This window comes from Leucoraja erinacea, chromosome 32 (genome assembly GCF_028641065.1).
Source record: "Leucoraja erinacea ecotype New England chromosome 32, Leri_hhj_1, whole genome shotgun sequence".
In the NCBI taxonomy this organism is placed as follows: domain Eukaryota; kingdom Metazoa; phylum Chordata; class Chondrichthyes; order Rajiformes; family Rajidae; genus Leucoraja; species Leucoraja erinaceus.
In genome coordinates, this window is record NC_073408.1 from 4,970,033 (window position 1) to 4,992,247 (window position 22,215).

General features: G+C 48.9%; 1 protein-coding gene across 2 annotated transcripts in view; it reads right to left on the bottom strand.

Annotated features, from left to right (window-relative positions):
* The window catches only part of LOC129712303 (E3 ubiquitin-protein ligase DZIP3-like), a 40,388-nt gene extending 19,173 nt beyond the window's left edge, over positions 1-21,215 (bottom strand). The window contains exons 1-14 of one of the 2 annotated variants that reach the window (XM_055660613.1): positions 20,846-21,215; positions 19,627-19,721; positions 18,730-18,792; positions 16,235-16,289; positions 14,763-14,922; positions 13,348-13,384; positions 11,614-11,734; positions 9,976-10,030; positions 8,568-8,641; positions 7,151-7,182; positions 6,904-6,959; positions 3,867-4,178; positions 2,299-2,604; positions 334-1,023 (exon numbers count right to left, since the gene is read on the bottom strand). In XM_055660613.1, the coding sequence (XP_055516588.1) occupies positions 334-1,023; positions 2,299-2,604; positions 3,867-4,178; positions 6,904-6,959; positions 7,151-7,182; positions 8,568-8,641; positions 9,976-10,030; positions 11,614-11,734; positions 13,348-13,384; positions 14,763-14,775 (1,696 nt within the window). In that variant the 5' untranslated portion in view covers positions 14,776-14,922; positions 16,235-16,289; positions 18,730-18,792; positions 19,627-19,721; positions 20,846-21,215. The remainder of the gene's footprint in view (positions 1-333; positions 1,024-2,298; positions 2,605-3,866; positions 4,179-6,903; positions 6,960-7,150; positions 7,183-8,567; positions 8,642-9,975; positions 10,031-11,613; positions 11,735-13,347; positions 13,385-14,762; positions 14,923-16,234; positions 16,290-18,729; positions 18,793-19,626; positions 19,722-20,845) is intronic. The other variant, XM_055660612.1, reaches the window with a different exon arrangement.
* Between the last annotated feature and the right edge of the window lie 1,000 nt (positions 21,216-22,215).

Below are 22,215 nucleotides of genomic sequence, written 5' to 3' on the forward strand. Positions count from 1 at the left end.
GACCCCCAGCTCCCGTTGTACTTCCCCTTTTCCCAACTTGACGCCATTTAGATAGTAATCTGCCTTCCTGTTTTTGATACCAAAGTGGATAACCTCACATTTATCCACGTTAAACTTCATCTGCCATGCATCTGCCCACTCCCCTACACAATACTCCAGGTGTGGTCTCACTAGGGCTCTGTACAACTGCCACTCTTGTATCTACCTGCACTACCACCACCACCGCACCGCCCCTTGCAGCACCCTGCAGTCACCCACCACCCTCTGGTGTGAAAGAAACCTGCCCTGCGCATCTGCAGCCGGATGGCCCAAGGGATTGGGATGGGACCTTACGTAGATGGGCTTTCATGGCCATCATATACTGTCCAGTCAACTCGACACATTGCTTCCCCATGAGTTCTGCGATCTGCTTGTGGTCCCTCCACAGCAGGTAGCCAGGCGTGAACATGATGTCCTCAATCTCCTCCGGTTCCTTGCCGAGGCGGCAGAGGCACTGCTTGGCCTGGTTCCAGATGTCCAGGAACTCGTCCTCGGGCACGCCGAGGTAACCGTCCCGGAGCACCAGCCGCCGGCGCAGGTAGAGCAGGCGGAGCATGCTGGCCGACTTGGAGTGGTCGTCGGGGGGAGGCTCCGTGCACCAGCCGCGCCGGGGCTGCGGGAATGCCCGCACGTGCGTCATCAGGAAGACCAGGAGCGTGACGTCGTACTTCTGGAAGTCCAGGCGGGCGGCCCTGGGCGGGTACAGCAGCCCCCAGTCCGAGTGCGAGGCGAAGGTGGTCTGGAACTCGCGGAAGTTGCGGTGCAGCTCCGACTTCTTCAGCTTGCCGATCTCCACCCGCAGGTCGGCCGGGGACACCCGCTCGGCAAACACCTTCTGAGCCATCCGCGTCCCCTCCAGGATGATGAGGTACATCAGGCGGAAGAAGTTGCAGTAGGAGTTCTGCTCTTCCGCCGGCAGGTCCTCGCGTTTGCGCAGCCTCTTCACCGGGACGTACCTCTTGAAACGCGGGATATATCCGCAACCTGCGGGTGAAAGGAGAGCCGCCGTGAATAAGATAGTCATCATATGCAGGAAGCTAAGCTAAATTGGATCCCAACATAAAACTGATCACACTAGGTATGTCAGACGCCTAACGATATTTCAAGGACATTTCCTTAACTATGGCCTGATAACGGCGAAAAAACGTATACTTAAATTTTAGAAACAGACAACGGTCTCTACAGTGAAGATGTGGATCACAAACATATCCGAGATACTACATTTGGAAAACAGAGATTTGGCGGAAAAACCAGGTCAATTTCTTAAGACATGGACACCCTTTACTGAATTCTTACAATGGTGCAACACATATTTGAATTTAAATCCGATGCCGGGTTGGGTGAGGTGGGCAGCGGGGCCGGGACGAGGGGCAAGGTATATCTCCACCTTTCTTTTTCTTTTTTCTTATTGCTATATCTTTCTGCCACACTTCTTTGATAGTTTAGGGGACTTTCTTTTGTTCTTCAGATAGTCTGAGGGTCTCCAATGAAGTGGATGGGAGCTCGGAGTACTCTCCAGTTGTGATAGGATGGTTCAGTTGCCTGGTAACAGCTGGGAAGAAACTGTCCCCGAATCTGGAGGTGTGCGTTTTCACACTTCTATTCCTCTTGCCCGATGGGAGAGAGGAGAAGAGGGAGTGACGGGGGGGTGAGACTGGTCCTTGATTGTGCTGCTGGCCTTGCCGAGGCAGCGTGAGGTATAAATGGAGTCAATGGAAGGAAGGTTGGTGTGTGTCTGATGGAGGAATAGTCATGAGAGGACGTGTGTGTGTGTCATAGGAGGAATAGAGATAGCTTTCAAGAGAGAGCTAGATAGGGCTCTTAAAAATAGCGGAGTCATGGGATATGGGGAGAAGGCAGGAACGGGGTACTGATTGGGGATGATCAGCCATGATCACATTGAATGGCGGTGCTGGCTCGAAAGGCCGAATGGCCTACTCCTGCACCTCTTGTCTATTGCCTCCCAGCCATCCACCCAGTAACTGATGCTGCCCTGACCTGGATGTCCACCCTTGATCTACAACGTTAGGCTGTGCACGCCATACGCTAGAAGATTAACCTACAAACCTGGATGTCTTTGGAGTGTGGGGTGGGGGAAACTGGAGCGCCCGGAGAAAACCCACGCGGGTCACGGGGAGAACGTGCAAACTCCGTACAGACAGCACCCGTAGCCGGGATCGAACCCAGGTCTGCGGCAGCTGGGCCGGCAGCGAGGACGAACGACGTTACCCTGCGGCAGCCCCCGCCCCCCCAACTTACGCAGCTTCTCAAACTCCTGCTGGAGCTCATCCAGGCATCTCCTCAGCGTGGGAAACGAGCTCCGCTCCTCCTCCAGCAGGAAGACAAACTCTGCCTTCTCAGCGGCAGACTTCATGTAGACGATGACCTCCAGCAGCCGCTGCCCCCGGTGCTGGGGGGAGGTCTTCATCAGCAAGTCGTTCTCCACGTCCGTCAGGATGTTGCGGGTCTGCAGGCTGTAAATAAGGTCCCTCAATGGGAGGCCACTCAGTGGCTCAGCCAACACCTCCAGGTACAGGTACAAGAAACTGTCCGCACAGCTGTTCCCTTCACAGCAAGAAAAAAAAAACACAATTAGCATTTATCGGAGTAGACGGACGTCCCACTGCAAATTGGAGGAGCAGCGCCTCATATTTCGCTTGGGTAGTTTAAACCTCTGCCGTATGAATGAAGGGTTTCGGCCCAAAACGTCGCCTATTTCCTTCACTCCATAGATGCTGCTGCACCCGCTGAGTTTCTCCAGCATTTTTGTTTACCTTTGGTATGAACATTGACTTCTCCAATTTCAGGTAGTCCCTGCTTTCTCCCTCCTTCCCCTCCCCTCCCCAGCTCTCCCACTGTCTCCGCCTCTTCCTTTCTTCTTCCCGCGCCCCCCCCACCACCCCACATCGGTCTGACCCGAAACGTCACCTATTCCTTCGCTCCATAGATGCTGCCTCACCCGCTGTGTTTCTCCAGCATTTTTGTCTACCTTGCATTTATTGGAGATCCTCAGACTATCTTTCATCGGACTATGCCTTGCGTTCAACGTTATTCCCTTTATCAAATGTCTGTATGCTGTGGATGGCTGGATTATAATCACGTATATAGTCTTTCCGCTGGAGATAGACAGACACAAAAGGCCAGAGTAACTCAGCAGGTCAGGCAGCATCTCTGAATAGAATAGTTTCTTTATTGTCATTGTAACTGAACCATGTACAACAAAATTTAAAGAGAGAAGGCATAAGTGAAAAAAGTATGGGTGACCCCATACTTCATCCATCAGAGGTTATGGGGAGAAGGCAGGAGAATGGGGTTAGGAAGGGGAGATAGATCAGGCCATGATTGAATGGTGGAGTCGACTTGATGGGCCGAATGGCCTAATCCTGCTCCTATCACTTTATGACCTTATAACCCGCTGTTACTCCAGCTTTTTGTGCCTTTAGTTTAGCATAATTTAAAGATACAGAGCAGAAACAGGCCCTTCGGCCCACCTGGTCCGCGCCGGCCAGCGATCCCCGCACATCAACACTATCCTACACCCACGAGGGACATTTGTTACATTTACCAAGCTAATTAACCTACAAACCTGTACGTCTTTGGAAACTGAAGATCTCGGAGAAAACCCACGCAGGTCACGGGGAGAACGTACAAATTCTGTACAGACAGAGCCCGTAGTTGGGATCGTACCCGGGTCTACGGCGCTGCATTCGCTGTAAGGCAGCAATTCTACCGCTGCACCACCGTGACCGCCCGTACTGTTCTGCGTTCTATAATTCTAAGACCAAATGATTTATTGCATACAGTCAGCAGGCTGAGGTCGAACGTACCCATCTCCTCCAGGTTCTGGACCCACTTAGAAAGCTCTGGCTTGATCCCGTCGATGGCAACCAGCACGGACGTGAACTTGCGGATCTCCAGGTTGGAATTCTTTTTCAACACAATCTGCAGGAGTGCGTCGAGCTTGGACGGCCCAGTGCTGTGCTTCTCCACCTCCTCCTGGTCCCCCTCCGACAGAAACCTCTTCAGCTTCAGGCGGTACAGCAAGAAGGAGATGTCCTCCACTCCGTGCGTGATCAGCTCCTGCTCCGAATGGACCGCCCGCCACAGGCGGCACTTGGACGGGTCAAAGACAATCTTATCTGGAGGCAGGCAACACAGGCAAACGTCAGGGACAACAGCGTTTGATGCCTGGCTGTCACACTCAGGCGCGCGCGCGCACAGGGACACAGGCACAGAGACACAGCACAGGGATACATGCAGAGATACACACACACACAGCACAGGGATACATGCAGAGAGATACACACACACACACACACAGCACAGGGAAACATGCAGAGATACACACACACACAGCACAGGGATACATGCAGAGAGATACACACACACACACACAGCACAGGGAAACATGCAGAGAGATACACACACACACACACACCCACAGAGATAGAGGCATACTCATGCACGCACTCTCACATATACACTCATAGAAACAAAGTCTCACACAGGCAGACGCACAGCAACACATGCACACACACACACACTGAGACTGAGACACAAGCACAGAGAAACAGACAAACAAGCAGAGACACAGACACACACAAACACAGAGACACACACACGCAGACACACTTATACATGCACACACAGACTCAGAGACACACGCATACAAACACACACACACACACACACACTGGATTTTTCAAGAACAATTCCAATCTCAATTCACCAATTTTTGTTTAGTTTAATCTTGTCTAGATCTCCTTTTTTCAATGGCCTTCCTTGAGAATGGGTATTGGAACTAATTTTGAAACTAATTTTGTGTTTAGATTTCTGAAGGTCTCTGACGGATACAGAGAAACTATTCTCACAGTAGAGGGAGAATAAATGTGGGTTTCAGATGCCAATCATCAGAACTAGAAGGACGACGATGGAAAGTGTATTTTTATTCGTCTGGTAACATTCAGAAGTGAATTGGGTGGAAACTCACAAGAACAGAACTACAGGGGGGAGGACAGGGGAGTGGCCAGTGGCTGGGACAAGCAGCAGTGGGTAAATGGCCTCTTGCGGAGTTGTCGGATGTTCAACTCCAGCCTCTGTCTCCAGGTGTCGAAAATAACGAGACTGATTGGGTTCTATCTGAGGATAGACATGAAGTGCTGGAGTAACTCAGCAGGACAGGCAAATATCTCTGGAGAGAAGGAATAGGTCGAGACCCGTCTACAGGCTGAAGAAGGGTCTCGACCCAAACGTCACCCATTCCTTCTCTCCAGAGATGCTGCCTGTCCCGCCCGCTGAGTTACTCCAGCTTTTTGTGGTTAACAAGGTATCTGTCTTGCCAATGGCATCCACATCCCCATGAACTAATGAATAAATGAAAAGAAAGAATCTCAATGGGACCAGGAGTGTCCGCGAAGTGATATCTACAAAGATACCAATATTAATTTTAATTTCTGAGATTGTACGGTGGCAAATATAAATTGATTATTCAGAGGAAGAGAGAATAGTGAACTGAAGATCAACTAGTTAAAGTACTGGAAGCTAAAGGTACTGATGAAGTGGAAGGTTTAAGAAGGAACTGCAGATGCTGGTAAAATCGAAGGTAGACAAAAATGCTGGAGAAACTCAGCGGGTGAGGCAGCATCTATGGAGCAAAGGAAATAGGTGACGTTTCGGGTCGTCTCCTATTCCTTCACTCCATAGATTATGCAGAAGGTACTAATTGTGCAGTCACGAAACTATAAAAGGGAAATAGCGTTTGACGATCTAAGGACTATAGTGTCTATCTTCGGTTTAAACCAGCATCTGCAGTTCCTTCCTGCACATGTGTTCCATCTGCTCACACCAACACTTCACTCTATTTTGATGGTGCTAGTTTTGACACTTGGAGTCACAGAGCTTAAAATAATGTCAGTTTTTCCCGCTGACCCAGGATGTATCAAATTAATAAAACCAAACTGAGCGATAAAAAAAAAATATATAACTGCTGGTGGAACTCAGCAGGTCAGGCAGCATCTCTGGGTGTTAATGGGCAGATGATGTTTTGGGTTGGGACTCTCTAGATTCGAGATACAGCACGGAAACAGGCCCCTCGGCTCACCTCGTCTGGGCCGACCAGCGATCACCCCGTACACTCGCACTATCCTACCCACACTAGGGACAATTTACAATTCGTACCGAAGCCAATTAACCTACAAACATGTGCGTCTTTGGAGTGTGGGAGGAAATCGGAGCACCCGGGGGAAACCCATGCGGTCACGGGGAGAATGTACAAACCCGGAACTGACAGCACCTGTAGTCAGGATCGAACCGGGGGGGGTCTCTGGCGCTGTAAGGTGGAAACTATACCGCTGCACCACCGTGCCATCCAAACATCGACAGCTGTTAGTTCGACAGAGAGTGTAGAGGGTCTATCAAACCATTGAATTCATGGGTGGCAGGGTGGCACAGCAGGTACCTCATAGCTCTCGCGACCTGAATTCGATCCAGACCTTGGGAGCTGTCTGTGTGGAGTTTGCATGTTCTCCCTGTGACAGCGTGGGATGTGCAGTGTGACACCCCGCACATCCCAAAGTCCGTAGGTTTAATGGCCTGTAAAACTGCCCCAAGTATGTAGGGAAAGGATGCAAACGTGAGATAACAGAGAACTAGTGTGAACGGGTGGTCAATGGTTAGCGGGGACTCAGTGGGCTAAAGGGCCTATTTCCATGATGTTTCTTTAAATTCATCAATCAATTAGAAACTCATAAGGAAATACCATCTTATATAAAATGTGCCTTGATTTTCAGTTTATTGGTTGGAGATGCAGGAAAAAGCAGAAATCAACATCAGAAATAAACAGACAAAGGTTGAGAATCCACTCACCTACACTTTTTGGTTCTGTTCGAGATTTCTTTGTGGAATTGTTTTTCGCTTCACACCTGAAGTATAAAGATGTGTGAGGGTTAGTAATGGGCGTGAAGTGATTTAATTTAGACTTCAGAGATACAGCACAATAGAGGCCCCTCAGCCCACGCCGACCAGCGATCACTCACCCACAGTGTACAGTGAAAACTATCAAGAAATCAGTTGCAATTCATTAACACGTTGAATTTTCTCCGCTTTTACTTACTGTTCATTGGGATCTGGAGGCAGTTCTTCCAACTACAAAAAAATGAAACAGAAAGACAATGTTGAGCAGTTATTATTGAACTACAAATGAGATTGCAACATAGCTGTAGATCTTCAGTATAGTTTAGTTTAGAGATACAACGTGGAAGCAGATGTTTCCGCCACAACCAGCGATCCCCATACACTATCCTGCACTAGGGGCAATTTACAATTTTTACCAAAGCCAATTAACCTACAAACATTTACGTCTTTGGAGCGTGGGAGGAAACTGGAGCACCCGGAAAAAGCACAGGGAGAACGTACAAACTCCGTACAAACAGCACCCGTAGTCAGGATCAAACCCGGGTCTCTGGCGCTGTAAGGCAGCAACTCTACCGCTGCGCCACCCCTTAGATTAGATTAAGTTTATTGTCACATGTACCGAGGTACAGTGGAAAGCTTTTTTGTTGCGTGGTATCCGATCAGCAGAAAGACCGCGCACAGCTTGATTACAATCGAGCCATCCACAGTGTACAGATACAGGGTAAAGGGAATAATGTTTAGTGCAAGACAAAGTCCCATCAGGTCTGATTAAAGATAGTCCGAGGGTCTCCAATGTGTTAGATGGAAGGTCAGGACCGTTCTCTAGTTGAGGGTAGGATGGTTCAGTTGCCAGATAAAAGCTGGGGAGAAACAGTCCCTGAAACTGGAGGTATTAATAATTGACATTCCTTAGTTGCCATGATGGAATCTGATGATTGGAAGCAGAAGTCTTTCCATCACTGATCCTGTGGATCACTCACCTTGGAAGCTCACCATGTTGCTCTCTCACGCAGTCACGCCATCTAGTGCCCGGCTGACTCCGTAACTTACCTTTCCGCACTAACAGGACAACATGTTGGCATGCCACACACACATCCCCGCAAACCCTCCCCACTCTGACACTGGAGAAGGTGGAAGGGGAATGCCCAGGAGCGAAGAAGACTGCAAAAAGCGGTAAACACCATCTCCTGGTCCATTACGGGTTCAGACTTCCTCACCATCGAAGGGATCTGCATGAGTCACTGCCTCAAAAAGGCATCCAGCATCATCAGAGACCCACCCCACCCTGGCCACACACTCATTTCACCACTGCCATTGGGGAATAGGTACAGGAGCTCGAAAACTATAACGTCCCGGTTCAGGAAGAACTTCTTCCCTCCAGCCACCAAGCTATTAACTCCAACTTCCAGTAAGCTCTGAACTACGTAGACTTGGGGGCACTGGTTTTGTCTCATTGCATTATTATTGTTTGTTTATATATATATATATTTTTTTTTCAGACCAAAGAAGGGTCTCGACCCGAAACGTATATTGTTCTATCTGGGACACAGGACGATAAAACACTCTAGACTCTTGGAAAGGGCCAGGTCACCACAGAATATGGTTCAGGAGTTTACCGAGTTGGTCCTTTCAGTTCTGGCAGACGACTTCTGGCTTTCAATACTTGTTTCAGATTCTTCCCGGAGATCGCCTGGAACAAAAAAAACAATGTTTATGCGACTGTACACAACAATAGTTGTCGCATTGAGCGGACAATGGCTGGAATAGAACACAGAACAATGCAGGAATAGGCCCTTCGGTCCATGTAGTCTGTGCCGAACATGGTGACAACATGAACAAGATCCCTCCATTCCCTGCATATCCGCGAGCCCATCTAAAGCCCCATAAATTATATCTGCCTCCACCATTGTCCGGGAACATTACCATCTGGTTTGGGAATTGCTCTGCCAAGGACAAGAAGGCTCTGCAGAGAGTAGTGCGTTTGGCCGAACGCACTATGGGAACTTCACTCGCCCCCCTGCAGGAACTATACAACAGGAGGTGCAACTCCAGAGCAAATAAAATCATGGGAGACCCCTTCCACCCCTGCAACGGACTGTTCCAGCTGCTACGGTCAGGCAAACGCCTCCGTTGCCATGCGGTGAGAATGGAGAGGCTGAGAAGGAGTTTCTTCCCAGAGGCAATTCGGACTGTAAACGCCTATCTCACCAGGGACTAACTCTACTGAACGTTTTTCCTTCCATTATTTATTATGTAAAAGAATATGTGTGTTATGATTGTGTTTATAATTTGTTTGGTTGTTTTGTTGTTTGTCTTTTGCACAAAAGTCCGCGAGCATTGCCACTTTCATTTCACTGCACATCTCGTATGTGTATATGACAAATAAACTTGACTTGACTTGACTTGACCACCACCGTGGGCAGCATGTTGCAGGCACCCATCACTTTCTGTGTAAAAATATCCATCCTGCACATCTTTTAACTTTAACCCTCTCACCTTAAAGCTATGCCCTCTAATCTTGGATATATCCACTCTATCTATGTAACACTCATGGATGTACGGGGTGATCGCTGGTCGGCGCGGACTCGGTGGGCCGAAGGGCTATAGAAAGTATTCTATCGTTAGGTTTAGAGATCCATCATTTAAACAGGCCGCATGGCAGCCATCAATCACCTGTTCACACGTGTTATCGCCACTTTCGCATCCCCACTAGGGGGCATTTACTGAGGCCAATTAACCTACAAACCCGCACGCCTTTGGAATGTGGGAGGAAACCAGAGCACCCGGGGAAAACCCACGTGGTCACAGGGAGAACGTGCAAACTCCGTACAGACAGCACCCGTGGTCATGGGTCAACATGGATCTTTGGCGCTGTGATGCAGCAACTCTAACTGGGCCTGGTTTCTATCAGCTATATTTTTTCAGGTATTTTTGCATTTATAGGTGATAAATTCAGCTACCATGATAAGAAATTGGTTAAAAACAGGTCCAGTGAAGGAAACAGATATCTCTGCTCTCACTCACCAAAGTTCTTGCCTTTTTTTTTGGCTAAGTCATCCATCAGGTCCTCCCAAACTGCCTGCAAAAAAAGAAACAGGAATAGTTATACGTTCAAGTTCTAGGAGCAGAATTGTACTCATCAAGTCTACTCCGCCATTCAATCAGGCTGATCTATCTCCCCCCTAACCCCATTCTCCTGCCTTCTCCCCATAACCCCTGACACCCGTTCAATACTGCTTCTCCGAGAAGCAAAATTCTCTGGAAACCAAACAGCTTCTGCTGCGAACAACGTGTGTTCTTAAGCTTTCAATTTTCGACAACAAAAAAAAAGGCTGCTCTCTTTCCCTCGACCCGAGGTCAGTTCCACCCCCTCAACGTTCATGAGATTCGAGCAAAGCAAAGCTGATGTCAACCCAAAGGAGGAGATATTGGGAAACACGAGCATTAGTGAAGTCAAAGAGTTGCATATTACCTCGTGTAGAGCTTTAGCTACTGAAAATAAAATGATTTGGAATCTAAGATGGAAGATTATAGATAGGGTAGACAGTCAGAGCATTATTTCCAGAATGGAAACGTCAAGGACTAATGATATGACTAAGATTCACCACCTTCCGATTGAAGAAGCTCCTCTTCATCTCAGAGGTCATAAGGGATAGGAGTAGAATTAGGCCATTTGGCCCCTCAAGTCTACTCCGCCATTGAATCATGGCTGATCTATCTCACCCTCCTAACCCCATTCTCCTGCCTTCTCCCCATAACCTTTGACACCCGTCTCCTTTCTAAATGTATGCCCTTTTATTCTTTGGCTATGGCCTCTGGTCCTAGACTCTCCCACTAATGGAAATATCCTCTCCATCTCCACTCTATCTGGGCCTATCACTATGCGATAAGTTTTAATGATGTCCGCCCCCCCCCCCCATCCTAAACTCCAGCGAGTACGTGCCCAGTGCCGTCAAACGCTCATCGTACATTAACCCAATCATTCCTGGGATCATTCTCGTAAACCTCTCTGAACCCTCTCCAAAAGCAGCACATCCTTCCTCAGATATGAGGCCCAAAAATTGCCCACAATACTCCAAATGCAGTCTGGCTACTGTTTTATAAAACCTCGGCATTACATCCTGTTTTTATATTCTGGTTCCTCTCGAAATAATGCCAGCGTTGCATGTGTCTTTATTTTGAGTCTGGGATTTTAGTTTACTTTAGTTTAGAGATACAGCACAGAAACAGGCCCTTCAGCCCACAGGGTCCACGCTGGCCAGCGATCCCTGCATATTAACACTATCCTAAACACACTAGGGACAGTTTTTACATTTACCAAGCCAATTTACCTACATACCTGTACATCTTTGGAGTGTGGAAACCGAAGATCTCGGAGAAAACCCACTTTAGATGTTCCACACAAAACAGGCCCTTCGGCCCGCTGAGTCTGCGCTCACCCTGTACACCAACACTATCCAACACACTCGGGGCAATTTACAATTCCGGTACAAACTCCGTACAGACAGCACCGGTAGTGGGGATTGAACCCGGGTCTCCGGCACTGCATTCGCTGTGAGGCAGCAACTCTACCGCTGGGCCACCGTGTGGCCCTTTGTTAGCCAAGGGCAGCGAGCTGCATAAACAACCCTCACACACAGACCTGGGCAGTTCAGGACCTACATGAAAATTCTCCACTCCTCCGTCTCCTGCCGGCATTTCACCTTCCACAGACTCGATGTCGGTATCAGACACCACCTCAGGCGCAGGGCTGTCGGCTCCACTGACCACTGTCGCTGCCTTACTGCGTGGGGCCAGATGGGAAAACACAAGTAAAGATTTGGGCTTCTTCCACCGACATGTATAAATGAGAGACAGCGACAAGAGACACAGAAGGCAGGACGCAGCAGTCGGGAGGACCACGGATTAAAACGGAAAATCACTCCCTTTAGACTTTAGAGATTCAACGCGGACACAGGCCCTTCGGCCCATCGGGTCAGCGCTGACCAGCGATCCCCATTACACTAGCACCACCCGACACACACTGGGGACAATTTACAATTTTACCAAAGCCAATTATCCTACAAACCTGCACGTCTTTGGTGTGTGTGAGGAAATCACAGCACTATACGGTATAGATTTATGGTGATATACCCACCACACAAAAGGTGGTGGGTGTATGGAACGAGCTGCCAGAGGAAGCAGTAGAGGCAGGTACTATAATAACATTTACAAGACACTTGGACAGGTACATGGAAACGAAAGGTCGAGAGGGATATGTGTCAAACGTGGGCAAATGAGGCTAGCTTAGATTTTTACTTTAACCATATAACCATATAACAATTACAGCACGGAAGCAGGCCATCTCGACCCTTCTAGTCTGTGCCGAACACATATTCTCCCCTAGTCCCATATACCTGCGCTCAGACCATAACCTTCCATTCCCTTCCCGTCCATATAACTATCCAATTTATTTTTAAATGATAAAAATGAACCTGCCTCCACCACCTTCACTGGAAGCTCATTCCACACAGCCACCACTCTCTGAGTAAAGAAGTTCCCCCTCATGTTACCCCTAAACTTCAGTCCCTTAATTCTCAAGTCATGTCCCCTTACTTTAGACTTTAGAGATACAGCGTGGAAACAGGCCCTTCGGCCCATCGACACAGTGCCGACCAGCGGTCACCCCGTACGCTAACAATATCCTACACACTAGGGACAATTTACAATTTTTTTTGCCAAAGCCAATTAACCTTCAAACACGCACATCTTTGGAGTGTGCAAGAGAAAAGGAGAACCCGGAGAAAACCCACGCGGTCACGGGGAGAACGTACAAACTCCATACAGACAGCACCCGTAATCAGGATCAAACCTGGATCTCTGGTGCTGTAAGGCAGCAACTCTACCGCTGTGCCACCGTGCCACCAATACTGATTGGCCTACTTCTGCTCCCATGTCTTATGGTCTGTCAGCATCAGACAAACCTGACCATCTCAGGTGCAATGTGGGTGATTCAGACCCCAGCACAACTGGAACCTACCAATGTGCATTCAGCGCCAGATACATTGGCCTACTTCTGCTCCCATGTCTTATGGTCTGTCAGCATCAGACAACTGACCAATTTGGGCAGAAACCCAGCATCAATGCCTCTTCCAATGTGGGATGATTCAGAGCATAGACACAAGGAACTGCAGGTGCTGGAACCTAGAACAAAACACAATGTGCTGGAGGAACTCAGCGGGTCAAGCAGGGAAGTGGACAGATGATGTTGTCGCTGTGCAAGCCCCTGATTGTCAAAGGTTAGCATGGTTGAGCTAGCCTCCAGCTCTTGCTGTGCTGAAGGGTTTGTTCCCAATGCTGTAACAATCTACGACACTATCAGGATACACCACGGGAGAATGATTCGGGTTCACTTGCCTGGTACTGTGTTGCTTGTGTGTCGTTTCGCAGTCACCTGTAACAATGGAACACCGTCAGTCAGCTGGGAGTTCCTGTAACCTCTCCCCTCTCCCATCGGGCAAGAGATACACAAGTGTGAAAACACACGCCTCCAGATTCAGGGACACTTTCTTCCCAGCTGCTATCAGGCAACTGAACCATCCTCTCACCGAGCTGCGAGCGGTTCTGACCTCCCATCCACCTCATTGGAGAGCAATGAAGTGTCTTCAATTGGACTTGACATCACTCTAAATTATCTATACACTCTGGACTGTTTGATTGTTATCATGTATAGTCTTTACGCTGACTGGGTAGCACGTAATAAAAAAAAGCTTTTCACTGTACCTCGGCACACGTGACAATACTATTGAACTAAACCATCTCTCCCTCATCGCGATGCCTCTTAAAATCTTACACCCAGGTGGAGGTGTTCAGGCACCTGTTCTAAAGTCTGCCTTTACCTTGGTGTCAATGATGGGCTCTTGCAAGGTAGACTTGAGGGGCTTTAGATATACCCCACACGAAACAGGCCCTTCGGCCCGCTGAGTCTGCGCCGACCAGCGGTCACCCCGTACACTAACACTATCCTCCACACTCGGGGCAATTTACAATTTTGTTTTTACCGAAGCCAATTAACCTGCATCTTTGGAATGTGGGAGGAAACCGGAGCTCCAGGAGAAAACCCACGAGGTCACGAGGCGAATGTACAAACTCCGAACGGACAGCACCTGTAGTCAGGGTGGAATCTGGGTCTCTGGCGCTGTCAGGAGGCAACTCTACCGCTGCGCCACCGTGCTGCCCCTGGATGATTTACCAAATGAAAAGCGCTACGTATATGCGACTTGCGGCTGCACTGGGTCAGTGGGGGTCCTGCTCGTTGCCACGTCCTCATGCACCCTGCATGCCGAGCCACAATTCACATGCACGGCTACCTCTCCATGCATTAATGATCGAGGGCTTTGGAACATTTTGAAGGCTGCACAGAAGTCCAGTTTAACTCTGTGAACCTGCAACTCAGTCCAACAGCATTCACTCCTCCCCCAAGAGAGAGCAATGCAAAGACCAAGGAACAGATGCTTGCTATCTACCCCGACACACCCTGTGCTTTAAGGTCAGCACGGAACTGATAGACAAGATTCTCGGGCAAACAGAGAGAATGCAATGTGCAGGAAGGAACTGCAGATGCGAATTTAAAACAAAGATAGGCACAAAATGCTGGTGTAACTCAGCGGGTCAGGCAGCATCTATGGAGAGAAGGAATAGGGTTGAGACCCTTCTTCAGAGAAGAGTTCAGGCATTTGTTCTAAAGTCAAACCTATTCTTTTTCTCCAGAGATGCTGCCTGACCCGCTGAGTTTAGCTTTTTGTGTCTCTCTTCGGAGAAAATGTAATCACCTTTTTTCTTCATTTCCTCTTGAATCTCAATTTGCTGTTCCTGCAACACGGTGATATCACTCCCGCCCGCTAGACACAGGTCGATGCCTCTCCTGTTCGCTATCAAGGCATAGCTCGGGTAACCCGCTGACAAGAGACCTTTAGCACAGAAGTAATGGCCCTGGAGAGCGTAAAAGAAGACATCAAGCTGAGAAGGTTTACTTTAGTTTAGTTCAGAGATACAGCGCATAAACAGGCCCTTGGGCCCACCGAGTCTGCGATGTCCAGCGATCCCCGCACACTACCACCGTCACGCACAACCACGCACGCACACGGACAAATTACATTTATACCAAGCTAATTAACCTATAAACCTGCACGTCTTTGGAGTGTGGGAGGAAACCGGAGATCCCGGAGAAAAGCCACGCAGGTCACGGGGAGAATGTACAAACTCAGTACAGGCAAGCACCTGTAGCCGGGATGGAACCCGGGTCTCTGGCACTGCTGCGCCACTGTGCCGCCATGGGAGGGGGAAGGGCACGGGGGGTGGGGGAGGGGAAGGAAAAATCCTAATGGGAGTTTCACACTTCGCAACGGGGCAGTGTTTTAATTAGATGGACTACTGCTGGTACATTGGGAACACCTGACGTTTTCTATTAAGGAGAGAGATGGTTGTTGACTTCAGGAAGCATGGTGGAGGACAAGCATGGTGGAGGACAAGCCCCAATCAGCATCTATGGTGCCAGAGTGGAAATGGTTGAGAGCATCGGGTTCCTTGGAGTTAATATTGCCAGCGATGTGCCCTGGACCAGCCACACTGACGCAGCAACCAAGAAGATACACCAGCGCCTCTACTTCCTGAAGTGACTGAAGCAATTCGGCATGTCTCCAGTGGCTGTTACAAATGTCAACAGATGCAACCCAGGAAGTGCACGGTCAGGTCGCATCACAGCTCGGTTTGGGAACAATGTTGTCAAGTTGGAAAGGGTACAGGGAAGATTTATGTAACCAGGACTCGAGGGTCTGAGCTGTAGGGAGAGGTTGAGCAGGCTAGGATTCTATTCCTTGCAGCGCAGGAGGATGAGGGGCGATCTTATCGAAGTGTATAAAACCCTGAGAGGAATAGATTGGGTAAACACACAGAGTCTCTTGCCCAGAGCAGGGGATCGAGAACCAGGGGTCATAGGTTTAAGGTGATGGGGAAAAGATTAAATAGGAAACTGAGGGGTAATTACTTTATTTACACAAAGGGTGGTAGGTGTATGGAATTAGATGTGGTTGAGGCAGGTACTATCGCAATGTTTAAGAAAGAATTAGACAGGGACATGGATAGGATAGGTTTGGAGGGCTATGGGCCAAATGCAAGCAGGTGGGGACTAGTGTAGATGTGACATGTTGGTTGGTGTGGGCAAGTTGGGCCGAAGGGCTCGTTTCCACGCTGTGTCACTCTACGAGTCCAAGCAAAAATAATCAACTGTAAGGAAGACACTGACCTTAAAGTAATCAGGCTTTAGCACAGCAGCTCGAATGCTGTCGAGGATGGCCAACCTGGCAGAAGAGAAAAAGAAGGTCATGGAGGTGGAAGAGATGTTTCATTCCTGAAAGGAAAACTGTAAAGTCTCGAGTGGAAGATCCGACTCGCACCCAGCCTCACTCTGTACACGGCCAGATATTTGTACATGTCCTTTATCTTCTGCTGACGAAGATAAGAGTTGCACTTTGGCAGTACCGTTCGTTGTTGTAGGGCGTGACATTTACAACCAGGCAGAAGGTTCTGGAAATCACAGCTCTACGGGACCACCACGACTTTCCGGCAAGCTGCGGCCTGGCGCCTCCTTTAATCCGGACAAAATTACGAGAGCGCACTTGAAATCTTCCCACCCCACCCCCCGGAAAATGTGGTGCCTAGGCCGGGTGAGGCGGAAAATCTCCACTTCATCGGGACCTCCGCGGCTGATCGGTGGGACGAATTTGCCCCCAAGGCCGAAGCTCGGGAGATAATATGGCAAGGCTCTGGAACCAAGGATGCCGCCATCCCGGTAATTAACCTGGTGAACCTACGCTGCACTCCCTCAATAGCAAGAATGTCCTTCCTCAAATTAGGAGACCAAAACTGCACACAATACTCCAGGTAGGTCTCACCAGGGCCCTGTAAAACTGCAGAAGGACCTCTTTGCTGCTATACTCAACTCCTCTTGTTATGAAGGCCAATGTGTAATTCGCTTTCTTTCTGTACCTGCATGCTTACTTTCAATGACTGATGTACAAGGACACCAGGTCTTGTTGTACTTCCCCTTTTCCTAACCCGACACCATTCAGATTATATCTGCCTTCCCGTTCTTGCCACCAAAGTGGATATAACCTCACATTTATCCATATTAAACTTCATCTGCCCACTCACCCAACCTGTCCAAGTCACCCTGCATCCTCATAGCATCCTCTTCACAGTTCACACTGCCACCCAGCATTGTGTCATCAGCAAATTTGCTAATGTCACTTTTAATTCCTTCATCTAAATCTTTAATGTATATTGTAAATAGCTGCGGTCCCAGCACCAAGCCTTGCGGCACCCCACTAGTCACTGCCTGCCGTTCTGAAAGGGACCCGTTAATCCCTACTCTTAGTTTCCTGTCTGCCAACCAATTTTCTATCCATGTCAGCCCTCTACTCCCAATAGCATGTGCTCTAAACTCCTGTGTGTGGACCATATCAAAGGCTTACTGAAAGTCCAGGTACACTACATCTACTGGCTCTCCCATGTCCATTTTACTCTTCACATCTTCAAAAACTGCCACCCAGATTTTGTCAACAGCAAATTGGCTAATGTCACTTTATCATTCCTTCATCTGCATATCATTAATCATATGTTCTATAATAGACTGCATTGTCCCAGCACTGAGCCTTGCTTAGCCCTAACCACTGCCTGCCGAGTCTCGACCCAAAACCCGTTCATCCCTACTCTCCAGTTGCCTGTCTGCCAACCGTTTTTGTATCTATGTCATCATGTGATCTCTTTCATCTCCCATGTCTTCACCCATTCACTTAAATTTTCCTGTACCCCCAAAGCTTCCAGCTTGCCCCTCCCTGCCCACTCAGCCACTCCCTGATCTTTATCTGAACGTTCTAGAAAGACAGATGGAGCCTCAGTTTAACATAAAATCTGACAAAGACGTCTCTAACAGCACAGCGTTTCTTCACTACGAGATTTATCCCGGGAATGAATGGGTTAACATATGATGAGCGATTGACGGCACTGGGTCTGTACTCGCTGGAGTTTAGAAGGAAGAGGGGGACCTCATTGAAACTTGCCGAATAGTGCAAAGCCTGGATAGAGTGGATGTGGAGAGGATGTTTCCACTAGTGGGAGAGTCTAGGACCAGAGGCCACAGCCACCGAATAAAAGGAGGTACCTTTAGAAAGAAGATGAGGAGGAATGTGAAGGTTAAGGGCGCAGATTGACAGATTATTAATGAGACACAAAATGCTGGAGGAACTCAGCATTTCAGATAGAGACCCTTGTTCAGACACGAAACGTCACCCATTCCTTCTATCCAGAGATGCTGCCTGTCCCGCCGAGTTGCTCCAGCATTTTGTGTCTACCTTCGGTGTAAACAGCATCTGCAGTTCCTTCCCACCCAGATTCTTGATTAGAACGGGTATCAGGGGTTATGACGAGAAGGCAGGAGAATGGGGTTCGGAGGGAATGATAGATCAGCCATGATTGAATGGCGGAGTAGATTTGATGGGCTGAATGGCCTAATTCTGTTCCTAGAACGTATGGCCAGATGACTCTGAGATTGGATGTAAATTGGATTGGAGTCTGGGCAGTTCATGACTCGAACAGCTGGCAATGATGCTCAATGATGTGTCACAATGCATCAGTCTGCACCATCAATACAGGGATAACCTTGACAAAGTGTGTCCTAATAAATGGAAGCATTAAGTTCGCCCACACACTACACGGAGAGAGTTGCACACCATGACTCACCGGTGATCATTCAGCTGCAGGTAGCAATAGGCCCGTCGACAATACAAGTGATGATTATACGGGCTGCAAGAGGAGAGAGAGGGAAATGAGGCACCCCAGGTATTGCTGGTACATAGTCATACAGCGTGGAAACAGGCCCTTCTGCCGGCCAATATGTCCCACCGTCCCACCTGCCCACGTTTGGCCCATATCCCCTCCAAACCTGTCCTATCCATGCACCTGTCCAACTGTTTCTTAGACGTTAGGATAGTCCCAGCCTCAACTACCTCCTCTGGCAGCTTGTTCCATACACCCACCACCTTTGTTACCCCTCAGATTCCTATTAAATCTTTCCCCTTCACTTTAATCCAATGTCCTCTGGTCTTTGATTCACCCAGCCTGGGCAAGAGATTCTGCCCGATCTTTTCCTCTCATTATTTTATACACCTCAACAAGATCGCCCCTCATCTTTCTGCACTCGTAGGAAAAGAGTCCCAGCCTGCTCAACCTCTCCCGATAGCTCAAACCCTCTGGTCCCGGCAACATCCTCGTAAACCTTCTCGGAGCCCTTTACAGCTCGACAACATCTCCAGGCCACATCCGTTGTCCTCCAGAACCAGAGGCTGGGCGGAGAAGGTTGAGTCTCCAGTAACACGGTGATGAGAGGGGGGGTGATACAGCCGGGTGGCCACCGAGAGTGAGGGGGTGGGGGGGGGAGATAACCAGCGGAGGACCGACTGCCTGCCTGGTGCGCGACTGCGAGCAGAAGGTAAAACCGTTCAATGAACTTTTGGTAACTTTGTCGGCAGCAGAAACATGGCGGCTCTTGCGCGCATTCTAGGTGAGGTCCGCTGTATGAATTTACCGGGTTGGACAGGAAACAAAGCCGTTCACTGCTAACAGCGGCGGTGCAGGTACCTGGTCTCCACTGCCTTGCTGTAGGTGAGGACAGCCGCTGCAAACTCACTGATGTTCACTGAGTCCTCGCCTTTCCACTGGAGGTGCTCAATCTTCTAATGACAAAGCAGACAAGATCCCCGTTAGGTTAACTCCTCCAATCCAGGTTTCGTAGCCTACAATACACTGGCCTTTCCAAGGATGGGACTTCACCCTCAGGCCACCCCCTCTCCTCCCCTCTCCCCTCAGGCAAAAGGTATAGAAGTGTGAAAACGCACACCTCTAGATTCAGGGTCAGTTTCTTCCCAACTGTTATCAGGTAACTGAATCATCCTACAAAACAACTGAACTACTGTCCACTTCATTGGAGACCTTTAATCAGACTTTATCTTGCTCTAAACGTTATTCATGTTAGTTCCATTATAATGTGTCTGTACACTGTAGATGGCTCGATTGCAATCATGTAGTCTTTCTGCTGACTGGTTGGACAATAGGTGCAGGAGTAGGCCATTCGGCCCTTCAAGCCATCACCGCCATTCAATATGAGAAGGTTAATTCCCGGGATGGCGGGACTGTCATATGGAGCAGCTGGGCTTGTACACTCTGGAGTTTAGAAGGATGAGAGGATATCTCATTGAAACATATAAGATTGTTAAGGGTTTGGGCACGCTAGAGGCAAGAAACATGTTCCCGATGTTGGGGGAGTCCAGAACCAGGGGCCACAGTTTAAGAATAAGGAGTAAGCCATTTAGAACGGAGACGAGGAAACACTTTTTCTCACAGAGAGTGGCGAGTCTGTGGAATTCTCTGCCTCAGAGGGCGGTGGAGGCAGGTTTTCTGGATGCTTTCAAGAGAGCTAGGCAGGGCTCTTAAAAATAGCGTAGTTAGGGGATATGGGGAGAAGGCAGGAACGGGGTACTGATTGGGGATGATCAGCCATGATCACATTGAATGGCGGTGCTGGCTCGAAGGGCCAAATGGCCTACTCCTGCACCTATTGTCTATATTTTTAAGGCAGGGATAGATTTTTGATTAATACGAATGTCAGAGGTTATTGGGAGATGGCAGGAGAATGGGGTTAGGAGGGAAGATAGATCAGCCATGATTGAATGGTGGAGTAGACTTGATGGGCCGAATGGCCTCATTCTACTCCTATCACTTATGACCTTTTTTGTGTCGGATCTAAGGGTGCGGAAGTTCCCTGACGTACAAGGACGTGATGACGCACCAAGGCACTTACTTGGTTATTGCATTCACAATTTCGTTGAAAATCATTGAGCAGAGAATCCCCCTCGTCCGCAAATTTCTTGATATAATCTGCAACTAAACAGAGGAAACCAGCACGGCATTAGATCTATCGACGTGACGCCCTATGGTTCTGAATAAGAGGGTATACTTGGAAAAGAACGATATGTTCTCCGAATACTGAGCAGCAAACTGTGTCCACTTAGCCTTAAATAATGTGAGCTCCTGCAGCTCAGTTGGTGAAAGCAATGATCAGTCGTCATGGTGAGATTACTGCAAGCATATGGACCAGAGAACTTCCAGCCGGGTAAAACTGTGGCAAATGGGACTCCATCTGTGCAAATGCAAGGTCATTTACTACAGACCTGCCGTTCATATTACACGCTCGGTAGCAAAATATACAGAAACTGGCGGGTCGGAAAGATCAAATCATGCACTAGTACCAAAAACAGTCAACAAAGGTACACAAAAATGCTGGAGACCCTTGGGTTTCGGCCCGAAACGTTGCCCATTTCTTTCGCTCCATAGATGCTGCTGCACCCGTTGAGTTTCTCCAGCATTTTTGTGTACCTTTGATTTTCCAGCATCTGCAGTTCCTTCTTAAAGACAACAGTTAACACAGGTTACCTGAACCCTGGCCTTTGTACCCGGGGGTCAAAAAAGAGAGGGCAGGTAAATTGTGTATGAAGGAACTGCAGATGCTGGTTTACACCGGAGATTAGACACATTACGCTAGAGTAACTCAGCGGGACAGGCAGCATCTCTGGAGAGAAGGAACGGGTGACTTCACCTATTTCTATTCTATGACCAAAATAACGCACACCAACAAAAACCAAAGGAGCGGCACGGTGGTGCAGCAGTAAGAGATACAGCGCGGAAACAGGCCCTTCGGCCCACCGGGTCCGCACCGACCAGCGACCCCCGCACATTAACACCATCCTACACCCACCAGGGACAATTTTTACATGTACCAAGCCAATTAAGCTGCAAACCTTTACGTCTTTAGAATGTGGGAGAACCCGGGTCTCCAGCGCTGTATTCACTGTAAGGCAGCAACTCTACCGCTGTGGCACCGTGACCTTACAGCGCCAGAGACCCGGGTTCGATCCTGACCACGGGCACTGTCTGAACAGAGTTTGTACCTCCCCCCCCGTGACCTGCGTGGGTTTTCTCCGGGAGCTCCGGTTTCCTCCCACACTCCAAAGACGCACATGTTCGGAGGTTAATTGGCTTTGGTAATTTGTAAAATTGTCCCCGGTATGTAGGATAGTCGGCGCGGACTCAATGGGCCAAAGGGCCTGTTCCGGTGCTGTATCTCCAAAGTCTACAAGATTGCTGGTGGCCTCAACACGGGAGGTTTGTGGA